Source organism: Scomber scombrus, chromosome 19 (assembly GCF_963691925.1).
Source record: "Scomber scombrus chromosome 19, fScoSco1.1, whole genome shotgun sequence".
NCBI classification, from domain to species: domain Eukaryota; kingdom Metazoa; phylum Chordata; class Actinopteri; order Scombriformes; family Scombridae; genus Scomber; species Scomber scombrus.
In genome coordinates this window covers 12448332-12462718 of record NC_084988.1, presented here as the reverse complement: position 1 = coordinate 12462718, position 14387 = coordinate 12448332, and the positions used below count along the sequence as shown (strand labels likewise).

Genomic DNA, 14387 nt, shown 5'->3' with positions numbered 1-14387 from the left:
CCTTCAACTCTCCATCAACTCCTGAAGCAAACATCTAGCTCTTTAGCTGCTAAATACTCCACTATGTTTACCTGCTAGCGGCTGATGGTCTCTTTATCATTTGGTGCTGGGCATGTAGCAAAAACAGTGGGCAATGAAGCTTTGGCAAGAGTTTAAGAAGGAACTATCTTCCTCCGAGTTTTGACTTTATTCCTCTACAGCTGAATGTCTGCTATCCCTCCCCTTCCATTTCTCTCCGTAACATCTGTTTTCTCATGCTTTCAAAATCCCTTCATTCACAATTCTGATGTCGTCATACCTGACCAATAATATTTCTACCCATATTCCTTAAGCCAATTGGATGCCTCTAGATGCCATTCTTTAAATATTCTCAACTCTGCCATTCTGTCTTTCAGCCCTACCCACCGCCTCCACATCCCCACCATGAGCTTCAAATCGAGGAAGACATCAACCACCTGCTGGCTCCACTCCACCACCGCCAGTGCCTAGACTCCAGGGGGGGGTTCTTGTCCTATCTCCTATCTTCATAAGGGCCTACGTTGGGTGATAATTCTGTGTGGCTTCAACACTATGAGTGGCATCTCTCACATTGCACTTGACAATTTGACCCACTCTTAATATATAAAAAAATACTGATTAGTGCAGCTTCAAGTTGAAAACAATTATTTAGCGTCACCCTGCAACAATGTACTGTAGACCACCAACTTAAAAACATTTTGTTCGGTTGTGATTACATGGCAGATAAAAACATTTTCCCTGGTGCTGTGTTAAGCTAGCAGCTGGCGCTTGCTTGATTGTGCTGATTATGGATTGAGGAGAGCTCAATCTGACAGCAGTAGCAGCAGTGATGAAAGCTTTGCTCTGTGCTGATTAGGCCTGATATACACTGGGCCCTATGAGGGACCACTTATAATGTCTTCTGTGACCCTTCTCTTGACAAGCACAGTAACCACTTTGCCTCGTTTACCTCTGTCTCTACCTCCCTCACTCTTTGTGCACACTTGTTTGCTGAGTGTGCTATAGATAATGAATCGTGTCAAAATTAGAAGCCTCACTGGCTACAGCTGTGTTCACTCTGTGCAGTACTGTTAATCGTATTCACAATGTAATGAGATGAACATTCCTCAGACCAAAATGAAAATCAGGCTAAGGAAGCTAATCAGGGCTATATCCAACTCAGCACTTTACAAGTCAAATCTGATATAGCTCAGTGCAGATTCAGTACAATTCAATTTGGGTAACAATTGCAGGGTGGGTGAAGGTTTATTTTGGGTTATAGACAACATTGAAATATAACCCGATAAAGCTGCTTACTTCCAATTATTGTTCCTGCTGTTTATACAGTCCACCAACCTTTATTGAGATGAAGAAAGGCATTTGACTAAAAAACTAAAAAAAATTGAATCATATGTACAAAAATACAGTTCAGGAAGAAAAATAGAATGAAGGATGTATTGGTATTGGTGTGACATTTTTCCAAAGAATTCAACAGGAAAGACTCGCTGACGTGCTTTTCATTGTGAAAATGTATCTTTAAGCAAGTCTCATGTTTTAATTTTGATATTTATTGAAAGTGGTCCAGACGGTAGGAAAAAACTAATTAATTAATCTAAAATCCTTAAAAAGGCTTTGAAAAATAGTCTTGATGTTCACAATGCATTCAGACTTTTGACCTTTTGAGACATTAAGTACAAAATACAAAATGGGCTACTAGACTTAATTTAAATGGAGACACAAAGAATCAAAAATAATGGCCATTTGAGCAACTGATCTGACAAATGTTTAAAAATATGAAAGTGCAGCTCTGTCATAAATACAAGAATTAGGGTTGGGCAATATGACCAAAATCTTACATCCTGATGTAGGTCATTTCATACCCCGATAATGATACCTGATATTTCAATTAAATTAATAAATAGTTGGTATGTACTCCAAGAAGAGTAATTTATAAATGTGAAAGATGGATACACAAAATATTGCTGTAAAGTGTGTAATTTGCATCACAACTAAATAAATGATAGAGCATTATATGAAACAATATATGTTTTTCTATTGTTGCACAATATGTATATTGTCCGAGGCTTTTTTAATTAAAAGTTTTAACCTAATTGTTTCAGTGAAGAGGTGGGCTGATGTGGCAATACCTCAGCTGAACTTCCAAACAAACACTTTTAAAGCGTCTCTCCATTTTATCTAAAAGCTGGTCAAGGAAACAAATACTGCACATAAAAGAGAAAGTGTGCCACTAGGTTTTACTTTCTTTGCACTAATGCAGAAGAAAGGAAAAGGCTTTTACAGCTTGCTAAGAGTGTCTTATAAATATGAGGGCACATATCTCCCTCTCTCTCTCTCTCTCTCTCTGCCTCCCTCCTTCTCTAAAGGAGAACAGCGTGATTACTGAAACAGCACATCCTCCTGCATGCAAGCCTTTGAGAACAGAAACAGAAGGTAACGTCTGTGTTGGGAGAGAGCCAAGAGCCCAAAGACACAAAAATGTAGGTTGCCATGTCCCTGTTCTTCACTGATGATGTAGAGTTTAGAGATGTCAAGTTTTTATCAGTTAAGAAAATGCTGAAATTTTGCAATTTAAAATAAGTTAATGAATCTATGGGTGTATGTGAATGTACAAATCCGACCAGTATTGCTACAAGCCAAAAACAACCTAATAAAGTCCCTGTTCGTGCTTTGAAAATATCACAAGCAACCTGGCTTTTTATATTTCATACCTCATCCCTTTCCTGTCCTCATTTTGAAAGTTTAAATAAATGTCAAAAGTTCTATTTTTAGCATGGCTCATTCAATTGAACCATATGGAGAACAATCTATTGACATGCTCTGACTGAAGGGTGCGTGGGTGGCATTTCCACTTAAAAGCCGGAGTGTGAATCGTAATGAAGTGAGGAGGCAAAACGAAAAGAGTGAAGGGGGGGGGGCTCCACTGCTAGGAGCAATGGGTATACAAACAGCAAACTCACAAAGCAGGAGTGATTCATTTAAAGGGATTTTGTGTATGTGCCAGATTTAGCCTCTCTGCTTTGAATTTATATACACAGAGAGGATAAATAACGAACACTTAGGAGAGAGAGAGAGAGAGAGAAAGAAAGAAAGAAAGAAAGAAAGAAAGAAAGAAAGAAAGAAAGAAAGGGAAATATTAAAAGAATCGAGAAAGGAGAAAAAAGTTAACATGCAAGTGTGTATATTGTGATCAGAAAGATGAGAGAAAACTGTTAAGAGGAAGATTAGATGGTTAGCTTTAAGATACAATAGATAGAAAAGCAAAGACTTGGAATGGGCAAAATACAAAGAGAGTAAAGAAGATATGAAGCATGCCAGCTGCAAGGATGGAGGAATGGATGGACAGCAAATTTTTGAAAATGTAAAGTATGATCTTTGTGTCCTCCTCCAAGCAAACAGGATCACAAATGTGCATGCATAAATGTGACTGTATTTGATGCATTTGTATGATGCCTGTTGCCACATCTAGAAGAATAAGTGGGCATGTATGAGACATTGCATGGGGTGATGACTGAATGACATGCACAGGCACATGGATTAAGGCTCACGATTCCGTGCAAGCCATACTGTTATCCTCTCTCCTTGGCAAATAAACAGCCGGCATCAGGTGCGTGTGTGTTTGTGTGCCTGTGCCGTTGAGCAATCAGCAGCGCAGCTTGAAATGGTGACTGGACTTTGACAGACAGGAGCAAAAGCTGTGGATTACGTTGTGCATGTGTTGCTGGGCTCCGAGTACACACACACACACACACACACACACACACACACACACACACACACACACACACACACACACACACACACACACACACACACACACACACACACACACACACACACACACACACACACACACACACACACACACACACACACACACACACACACACACACACACACACACACACACACACACACACACACACACAGAAAGTGAGTTTGCTCCATCTCACCCTGTCCACGTCCTCTTCGAACACGGCATCATGGACGCTGCACGCAAAGAGAGCCATGGGGAGGTCACTCAGATCCATCATCTCCTCCACCATGCTGTCCTGATCATTCTCCCCAAACACCATGTCCTCCTCCTCCTCCTCCTCGTCGTCGTCGTCTTCCTCAGGATCGCTGCTGTAGGCCTCTGAGCCATTGCTCCAAGCCTTGGAGCTCTCTCGCAGCATCTTGAGCCTTTTAGGAGGCTGCAGACAGGCAGGAGTGGGACCACAGAGGCTGGGTAAGATCCGACTAGGGAGAAGGGTAGGTTAAGAGATTGGACATCGGCAGATAAGGGGAATATACTGGCTGGATGTTTGTGGAGAAAATGAGGTGATAGTGAAACACTGGTGCGTGAAGATTTCAGGACCGCAGTAAAGTGTTCATCAAGGGATGATACTAGGCAAGGTGTAGGAGAGATAAAAGAGAAACGGGGAGAGTGGCAAGAATGAAGATTAAGGAGTGAGTGGCAGTAAAAAAGCACACAATGAGGAAGAAATGTCAACAGGAGCAAAGATGAAGTAAAAAAAGAAATAATTGGAAAACAGAGAGGAGGAAAATAGCTTCAAGTTCCATGTTTAGATCCTTCTTTTATGTCAGTTTCCCTGCTTAAAATATCACAATTTCAGTCTGTCTGTTAATGCTTCAGTTACATCTGGGCACTCATTGGTGACTATAAGAGAAAATATAGCAGCTGCTCCCAGTACAAAGTCACTAGAGAACCATCTTGCAATCTTGCAGAGGTGCTTTTGTAGCTGAAATGATCAGTTGATCAACAGAAAAACAATTGATAATGGATTCATCTTTCAGTCATTTTTCAAGCAACAACTGTGAAAAAAAGGGGAAACATTCTCAGATTCCAGCATCTTAAAAGTTAAATATATGACAAAGAGTAAATTGAATATCTTTTGGTTATGTTTTAAAAAAAAATATATATATATCTGATTGGCACTTGGTGAATATTTGGGTTATACATAATATAATTAAGGTTGTTGGTTGTGAGTTGTATTGATGATAAACCATGAGTCAATTGTTAAAGTTATGAAGAAGGGGTAGGACTATAAGCGTATACTTCTTCCTACTGCTATTCAGACATATTTATTTATACTGTTTATTTAAGTTGTTTATGAGTATTTGTTTATTGAGAGTTTGTAGTGGATGTTTACTGTTCATTTTTCTTGTATTCTTGTTTTGTTCTTGTTTTTTCTTAATTGCTATATGTTAGAAATAAAGATAAACATAAACACCTGAAGACTTCACCTTTGCCTTTTTTCTTGTTTTTTTCATAGACCGAACTATTAATCGATTAATCCAAAGAGTAACTGGAAATAATCCATAATAAAAAATTATTATAGTTATCTGATGCTTAATATCTATATTAACGTAACAGTCTCTTAACAAACTTCCCCCTTTAAATATATATTAATACAACAAAGAACATAAGAACCCAATTTTAAAAGCAGCCCAGAATATAAAGAATTTGTAATGATTAAAGAATTTGAAGAAAATATTATGATGAAGCCAAATCTGAAACGGGTTAGGGGGATTATGACACTAATTGTCAGATTTTCTGTAACGCCAAAATTTCCAATACTGTACTGTGTATAGAGTGACATCTAGCGGCACATTTAACCAAATGAAGCTTATCATCTGTATTTTTGTTAATCACAATAACGTCGTAAGACTCATATATTCAGAAAACAGAGTGGATGTTGATTATAGATATGAAACCTGCAGTAAATTTAAGCCTGTACAATGACGTGGAGCTGGGGCACACGAAGGCAGTGGCACCAGTAACATCACGGGTCTTCGTATGATGTATAAATGGCCGGAGAGGATCGTGACATCAAAGATTTGCATTGCATAAACAGGAAAGTCCACACATTACGCACAGGGCTCCTGCAAAAATTGCCGGCACGTTTATGATAGCCAACAGATTCTCTCCTGAAGGCACCTTTTCTAATCTCCAAAACTAAATACTATTTTCAGCCTATAGTGAAAGGAAAGTTTCCATAGAGTCATAGCGCTCACACGACTAGTAAACCCTGGAAATGAAGTTAATGTTATAATTTGTTTCTCCTCGGTTTAAATGCTGTTAAATGACTGTCAAACTCACCTCACTGCCGTCACAGAAAGTAGCCACGACAACTCTTTTTTTTTAAAGGACTAAAATGAGAATTTTCAGTTTAATTTGTTGCAGCTGCTGTGACATTTTAAAGGCTGCTGTCAGAGCCGTCGTTGTTGTTTGTTGTTGCTGGATTACTGGACACTATCTGATGCAGCCTATTCCAGCGTCAGGGCCTGCAGGTGTGACCAATGAAATGCCGGCGCAGCCTCGAAGTGACCAATCACGTTGTAGCAAAGGGGAGGATGCTCCGGGTCAAGATTGGTGGCGATCAAACGGCAAAGTGGCCCAGTGCACGCCCTGCTGCAAAACCACGCTTCGGTTTGTTTGAGCCGTGTCACTCCGCCTGTGGATCAATTACTAATCACATCTACTGTGTAAACATTACGAAATAGTTACATCTGTAACGACCTTTTTAATGTTTTAATGTTTGTTTGATAGATTCCAATGCATACTTCTGGGTCCACCTGTTGCTCACACTTTTACAGGACAAAATATTTCAATATTTAAGATAGTTAGTTCCTCAACTTTGCATTACTTGTTGCAGACAACATGAGGCCATACAGTTTCAAAAAGGGGCCAGGTTGTTGGTTTTAGTAGCATTTTTTACGCACCAGAGTGCACACATGATTACGGGATTGTGACAACACTCACATACAACTAAATAAATTAAATTGTCGTTTAATAGTTGCTATTTTTGCTATTTTCCAAAATAATCCTCCTCATTGCTGTCACAGAGCTTGTGTGGAGAGCTGGAGTGTGCAGTTTGTGAAGTAGATTTTACTTTTCATCAGAAAGAGCTGGAAGATTTCCTTTTTGTAGAATGATCCAACATCAACATGACTGTTCTGTTGCAGCCCAGTATGTTGGCACATTTATCCTAACAAAAGAAGGGTGGTGACATTAGTGTGAATTACAAAGAAAATTAGGTTTCATCCTCAGCTTTTGCCTCATTATATTCAGTGAGAAGAACCATGTCTACAGACTACAGTATTAGACCTATAACAAGCTTTTAAAAACCATTTCTTTTCAGGTTCATCATTTTCCTTTATGGCCTCACGGGCAAAAGGCAGTGACGGTGCTGGTTTGGCCTCATTCTTTCTACGCTGCTGATTGGAACTCGCCAAGTTTGTGAGAACTGATGAAGGGTTGCTACTCAAAGGTATTCAGTTTACTATCACAGAAGACCAGAAAATGCTGAGATTCAAGAACTGGAATTTGAAAATTAGGAAATTTTTTTTGCTTAAAAAAAAAAAAAAAAAAAAGACAAACAAGTAATTATCAGTATATCATTTACAACGAGAAAATGTACGACAGTGTTTCGAAGGCTATACGGGTTTCATTAGAAGTCAACATTAACAGCAAAACTGGTTTCAGATAGTTCACAAAGGGATGCAAATGTTGACACACAACACACTTCAGTCAACAATCATGGGCCAAACCAAAATAACCACGTACTACATACTGTGCCAAGACTCTGCTTTATTAACACTGTATACACAGATTGCCACATACTGTATGTAGAAGTGGAGTGTATATATTACGCAGCCTTTAATTCATTATGGAGTATTTATTTTAGAGCACTTAAAGATATTTCATTTAGTGCTGTATTATCTTCCAGCTTCTGATAAATGCATGAACAATTTACATCAGAAATACACTAAACATGGTAATTTAGCAACATCAACTGCATGTTTTCAGTTTTCTTGATTTGCCATCAACTCCAAGGCATTAAGTTAAATGACAGCCCAAATGAATATGTTTTTTGTTCTTTTAAGGCAAAAGAAACAATTTAGACTCGAATAGACTTTCTCTACTTATACGTGTAACTAGTTATACAGTATATGAGCAATCTCAAAATGCAAATGTTTTGTCAAAACCATTATGACAGATCCAATTCCCTTTGATAACTGAACTGCTGCAGTGAGGTTTTCCCTCACCTACCCTAACTTGTACAGCCTTTACAGTAGTATACCCAGTGTAAAGCTACTTTTAAAAAGGCACATTAAAAGCATACTTTAAATGTTATAAATAAATTACAATAAATTAAAACAATTGCAGCTATTGTTTGGTCACATCGGAAATAAGTATTAATACAATCCCACGAATGAGGCAGAAGACTGTGGAGTGAAAACTGCTCAAAGAAGACAGGCAGATATTTAAAACAGCTTCAAAGTTCAAATGTTCATTGGCAAGTCTTCTGAAAAAGTCTACAGCAACATTATGTACATAATATTGTTGATAATGACCTGAAATTGAGGAGTCACTTGACCATCCTCTTTACAAATGGAAGAACGCATCATTGTATGTTCCCATTTAAGAGTAAATGGGAACAGCATTGCTTAACAGTCATAGAGGTCAGCCCTCACATCTCAAAGCTAACACAGGGCAGTAAGCTTCAAGGCACAACACTGTATCTGCTGTTGTATTTCTGCAGCCATGTTTGTGAATCCACATGGCCTCTACCAACACTGACATCCAGCAGCTTCAGGTTACTTCTGTTCATTTTTGGAATGAATATATCTGACATCATCTGAAAATAGGAAAGCTTCTAACGGTTACGTTTTGGTTTAGAGATGTAAAAAAAAAAAAGAAGGTATGTAGAGAGGTGTGCAAGACAGAGTAAAGAGAACATTAAAGCACCCAATGGACAACTTCAACTCGCTGGAGAGTTTGGAAAGTCAGGAAATCTTCCTTTACTGGTGTTTATGTGAAAAGAAATCTGAAGCTACCCATATTGGCCTTTCCATGTCCTTGAATTGTGTTTATAGTCAAATGGAGTGAAGACGAAAAAAAAAAAGATATAAATGGTTGGTTCTAATCTTTCTTCAGGTCATGAGATGGATCGATGGATCTGGAGCTGACCGACGGTTGTTCGAGGTTTACAGGTAGATTAGCTGGAGCCACTCCATCATTGTTGACCAGAGCACCATAGGAGAAAGAACCGTTGAAGTCTGGCTGAACTACCAGGCCCTTGTCATGAATAGTTGGGACACCTGATCACAGAAAAGACATGTAAGTTTAACTTCCGTACACACTTCCTTGACAACTTAAAATAAGCAACTGCAAAGTTAAAATCTCATACAAAATGTTTAGTTTCACAGTCCTTGTATTTAGTGTTTTAAGGGTACACTAGGTAAGTTTGGTGAGACAGTTAAAGGTGTGCATGGTAATTAGTTAAAATACATAGATACGTATCTCTACTGATAAAGAAATGTGCCAAGTGTAGCTTTAAATCTAAATAAAAGTATTTTCTATTCATGTGCAGTTAATACCAACCGTTAGCCATATTCATTGTGACATAAGGTTCAAAGGTCTTGGTCCTCTTCCTGTTTTTGGTGATGAGGAAAACGCCCAGGAAACAGGCTGCAGATCTGCACATGGTACAAAGTAATCAGTTACAGCCTTTGTCAAATGTCTGTTTTCTGTGTAGCTTAGAGTTGGCCTATAGCATTATAAATACTGCACTGGTTGATGGTCACTCACCCCAGCAAATACATGCTGATGTGAAGAACATCTTCCTTTTTAAACTCCAAGTAAAACACAGCTCCTGAAAATAAAAACAAAAACAAACCTTGGATGACTAACATGTTGTGACTGTAAAGATGTGTAAAAGGAGCAAATGAGCACTCCTCCTCAGGCTCCATAACACCGCTGCTTCTGTTCTGGCCAGTGAACTGCACATACCTGTTAATCCCAGTTAGACTGTCAAACACAAAAAAAACCCTGAAGCAAAGAATCCCAGAACTCACCAGCTGTCACTGCAAAGATGGTGGACAGTACGTAGTTGACACTGGCGATCATAGAGGAGTTGTACAGCTTACAAGCTTGGGACAGAAATCTAAGAAGATAGTAACACATAGAATAATGAACAAATGCTATTTAATAAAACTTACTGAAAGACCATGAGTCATTTTGTTCATCTGTAGCTTGCAACAGAGTCATGATTAAAAACAAGCGAGTGTTACAGTGGTTAATATATAAAAGCTCTTTCATGAAGGTGTATGTATCTTTAGTTGTTGTCATCATGACTTTTTGCTACCACAACCTTTTGCAACAGTCAACTGCAGTAAATACTTTGTTTTTGGCGTTCCAGACACTCACCTGGCTTGGAAGATCACTGAAGCCACCATGCACACAAACATGACACTGAAGATCGGGTAGTTGAGCTGCATGTTGCCTTCGATGGTGAGAACCAACATGCCGGACACTGCCTTCACTGTTATAACAGTGACAGAGCCTGAGCACCAAACACAAAAGTACAATTAAACAAAACACATTCAAAACATTAGGAAAAATAACCTATATTGCACCAATTTAAAGATGGTATGAAAATGATTGGCCTTAATACTGAAAACTCACCAAGTAGAGCAACCAGCAGCAGAATAATAACGAGGTAGTTAGCACTACGTTGTTTGTAGAAGTATAAAAGCAGGCAGAACATGATAATCTCCAGTAGCTGTCAATAAGGATAATAACAAACACCAAATTAATATCAAACAGACAAAACAGGAATCACAGCAGATTCAACAATAGCATAATGATTATCCAGACATTTACTTCTTGCCACTTTAAAAGATGATTTGTGACTGATACACAAGAAATTCAGGGAGTGAAAATGTGGTGCCTTAAAAATTCAGAAAAATGGTGACTCTCAGACAATGATTTAAGATGACACATACTAGTAATTGTTATTTAACATAATATTTCATGACTTACTTCTGCAGATGTCATTATAATTGAGATTCACAGTAGCTACTGCCTGAACTTCTGGTGTGTATAAACTGCAATTATGCAAGGTGAACTACACATTTTGCCAGACCACCTCTAACTCTGACTCAAATACATGGTGTATTTCCAGATCAACACTACAAACTACAGCTTAAAAAATCAGTACTGATATAATTTAACATATTTGACAGTCTCAACAAAAATATAACATGAGAACTGCCAAAGCTAGGCTGCAATGTTTTCACAGATGTTATATTGGTGTAACATGAATGATGGGTGTAATAGGTGAGCAGAAATGGCATTTTATGGAAAATACAATTTCTTAAAAATGCTGTTTCTTTTATAAGTTGAATGTACTACTTAGCAATGTTCATACATTTGTCTGCTACACCTGAAACCAATAGTTTTATATCTCAGTGTAAAGTGGAAGTACAGTAGATTTGAAGACTGGAAACAACTCAATCCAATGTGTCTACAGCCTTGAGCTTCTATAAATTAAATGAATATGTCTCACCAGATACAAGAGAACCGGCCATCCTACAATGTGCGACACAATGTTTTCTGCTTTCAGCTTCTCATGAGAGTTTGGTCCAAATGCTACAAAGAGGTACGTTCCTCCCACGGTAAGGACACAGCCCAGGAAGGACAGCCCATAGTGCTCTGAAATAACACGCAAAAAATGTACATGTATTCAGTTTCTGTGAAGTAGGGAAAGTGTTAAAATGTTAAATAAAAGATGATATAATAGAAGGACTTGTAGAAATCACAGTGAAACTCAACAGTATTTGTTTTTTACGACACAACAAATTGTACTTTGTAGTAGCATTAGTATATTAGCATTAGTTTTCAACAAAATAAGACCTGTACATGGGCAAAACTTTCAAATGTAATTTCAGTCACTGTATAACTGCTAAAGAGGCAGAATACAGTCTGCCATAAGACTGATTAGGAATTTGCATATAATGGCACAAGTTCAGTATCATTTGCTTGTGAGTGTCAGTGACAGTTCCACTGCAACCACATCTTCAGGCAAACGCACATGCAAAACTATTTGATTGATTTGAAGCCTCTAATAGTGCATTTACAGTTGGCACTATAAACAGTTTTTCTTTCTAAAATGTACTGTGCCTTATCTGAGTAGCACCAGCTGCATATTGCTGGCAAATGCATTCAGAATCCCTTTTTACTTATGTTGAACTTACTTATGAAGTCCTTTGGCTTAGATTTCTCGCGCAGAAAAATAAGGCCCAAAATTGAGCTTGCTGAAAAACAAAGCATGATGCAAAATGTTAATAAAAACTTTACTTTTCATTTATTTGATGTACAAGTTTGATACCGCCAATACCACTATTTCGGAGTGAAACTGCTTCTTTTGTACACAATTTATCTGAGGTTTTGCTGAATATCTATGTTCATACATTATTTGTAATATATTAGGGAGCGTGAAACAAACACTTACCCAGGATAGACACAGCATTAAGAGGCGCTACGAGAGCGAGGGGTGCAAAGGCATAAGAGACAAAGTTGGCAACCTCCCCAAGACAGGTCAGTAGAAAACCACACCACCAGGTTTTAGTGCGGTAGAAGGCACGAGGGTCTTTTGTCCCTGCTAATGTCACGTGGCTGTGTTTCTGCAGGTGAAAGGCAGAAGATTAACAGAAAACCAACTGCAAAAATTTAAAGTCGTCTTAAACCAAACAAACAAGCCAAAATGGTTTTGCAGTTGATAGATTACAAATCAACAGTATAGCAGAAATGGGCAATAGGGGTAAAACAAATGTATCACAAAGAGGTGGTAAAGTATTTAAAGCATAAAAGCTTGTATGAAAGCTAATAGACTATATAACAATTAAAGTGTAGCCCTATTGAAGATGATGTATGCTGACACAGAGCAATGACATAATACGGACAGCAATAAAAAGGTAAAATGATATCATATAGAAGGCTTAATAAATGTACTTTTACTTTGAACTAATACCTTATTATCAAGGATATGGTAACAGACACCAGAGTATATAAATATCAGCGTTTATGTAATAGAAGGAGTACCTCTGTACCTGAATAGTTAAGGCGATGCTTACAAGTACATTTCCAAAAATAGCAAGCAAAGTCCCAATGAGATTGTCCTACAGAAGAAAGAAACAGTCAGTTAAATAAACTCATTCATGGTACTGGCATAAATAATAATAGTATACTTAAGAAAAAATTGATTTCAGTTGAGTATTTCCATTAACATTGCGTCTCTGTGGCCACTTCAAGATGTGAAGTTATCATATCGTACTTCAGGATACTTTTGTTTACTGTCGTAGTCTGCAGTATTCTCATATATTTTGTCATTAACACTTTTCGACGTGGAAAGACATAAAATACACATACAATAATGTCCTTAAAGTAGTTTCAACGTTTGTAAAAATAATAATAAACTGAAACGACGATTAAAAAGTGAAGTAAGTGAACTGCTGTGCCTCACCGTGTAGGAGCCTGCGACAGCTCTGATGTTTTGCATCCTGTTAGCCTTCAGAGGCGATTCATTAATTAACATCAGCAGCCAAACACTCACATACAAGATATTTCATGTTGTCGCTTTGTCTCTAGTTGGACTTAATCTATCTATCATTTATTTTTTGTAGTGTTTGACTGACATTACGTAGCGGAAGACACCATCCTCGGGTCGCGAAGCATCTCACTTCCGGATTGAGTTCACCTGTTTCAGAATGCGGCGTGACGCAGGACATGTGACGCTCGAGTCACGTGACTCCGAAAAACGGCGAGGTTCTATTTACAAATAGGACTATTGTTTCTTTTCCCCCTATCATTTATTATTATTTTTCACTTTATTTATGAAAATACGACATACAGTACCACATACAAAACGATACGTAACTATAAGTAGCTACATGTTGTGTTTACCAGGGTTACAGATAACTGGTTACCCTATTTAAAATGTAATAGGTAATGTAAATATTTAAATTACTTAGTCAATCATTTTTTGTTTTTCATTACTCGTTCCTGAAAAGAAAAAAAACAAATGACCAAAAGATACACGGACCTTAAGTGTACCCATTGAGCCCACCAAAATCTAAGTTCAGGGGGGTATTCCAGAAAGCGGGTTATGTGAAAACTCAGAGTAAGTTAACCCTGAGATGAGGGAAACTCCGTGTTATCCGTTCCAGAAAGAGAGGTAACTGAAACTCTGAGTCAGTCACCATCGTAACTGACTCTGTGAACACAACCTGCTCGCTGGCAGGTTTTCTTTAAGAAACCCGGAGTTTCTACCTGTCTCCTCCCACCTGCCAGACAGCAAGCTGCCAGACATGGGTTGTCCGTTTCTTCGCAATCCGATAGATATCGAGGCAGAATTATTTTCGCAATGCCTTATGTCGGGAGATGTACTCAGGGCTCAATTGGATGTGCTTTCATTCCGAGATGAATATCTGTTAGAACGGTATCACTGTTCATTACACTCAATCATTTCTTAACATTGTCCGGCCATATCTGCCTTCTTGTTAATCTATTTTTTAGGAAGTAT

The 14387-nt window shown here is 38.2% G+C and overlaps 2 protein-coding genes across 2 annotated transcripts in view; both read right to left on the bottom strand.

Annotated features, from left to right (window-relative positions):
* rcan3 (regulator of calcineurin 3) overlaps positions 1-6250 on the bottom strand; it is a 36981-nt gene extending 30731 nt beyond the window's left edge. Inside the window, exons 1-2 of the mRNA XM_062440466.1 lie at positions 6119-6250; positions 3969-4254 (exon numbers count right to left, since the gene is read on the bottom strand). Coding sequence (XP_062296450.1) covers positions 3969-4190 — 222 coding nt within the window. The 5' untranslated portion in view covers positions 4191-4254; positions 6119-6250. The remainder of the gene's footprint in view (positions 1-3968; positions 4255-6118) is intronic.
* A 1338-nt stretch (positions 6251-7588) lies between these two features.
* nipal3 (NIPA like domain containing 3) lies at positions 7589-13537 on the bottom strand. Its single transcript, XM_062440318.1, has 11 exons — positions 13329-13537; positions 12916-12984; positions 12318-12489; positions 12061-12120; positions 11373-11518; positions 10490-10586; positions 10232-10367; positions 9880-9968; positions 9614-9677; positions 9407-9501; positions 7589-9123 (listed from the first exon to the last, which is right to left on the bottom strand). The coding sequence occupies exons 1-11, from the start codon at positions 13398-13400 to the stop codon at positions 8945-8947; spliced, it is 1179 nt and encodes a 392-aa protein (XP_062296302.1). The 5' UTR covers positions 13401-13537; the 3' UTR covers positions 7589-8944.
* Positions 13538-14387: the final 850 nt, after the last annotated feature.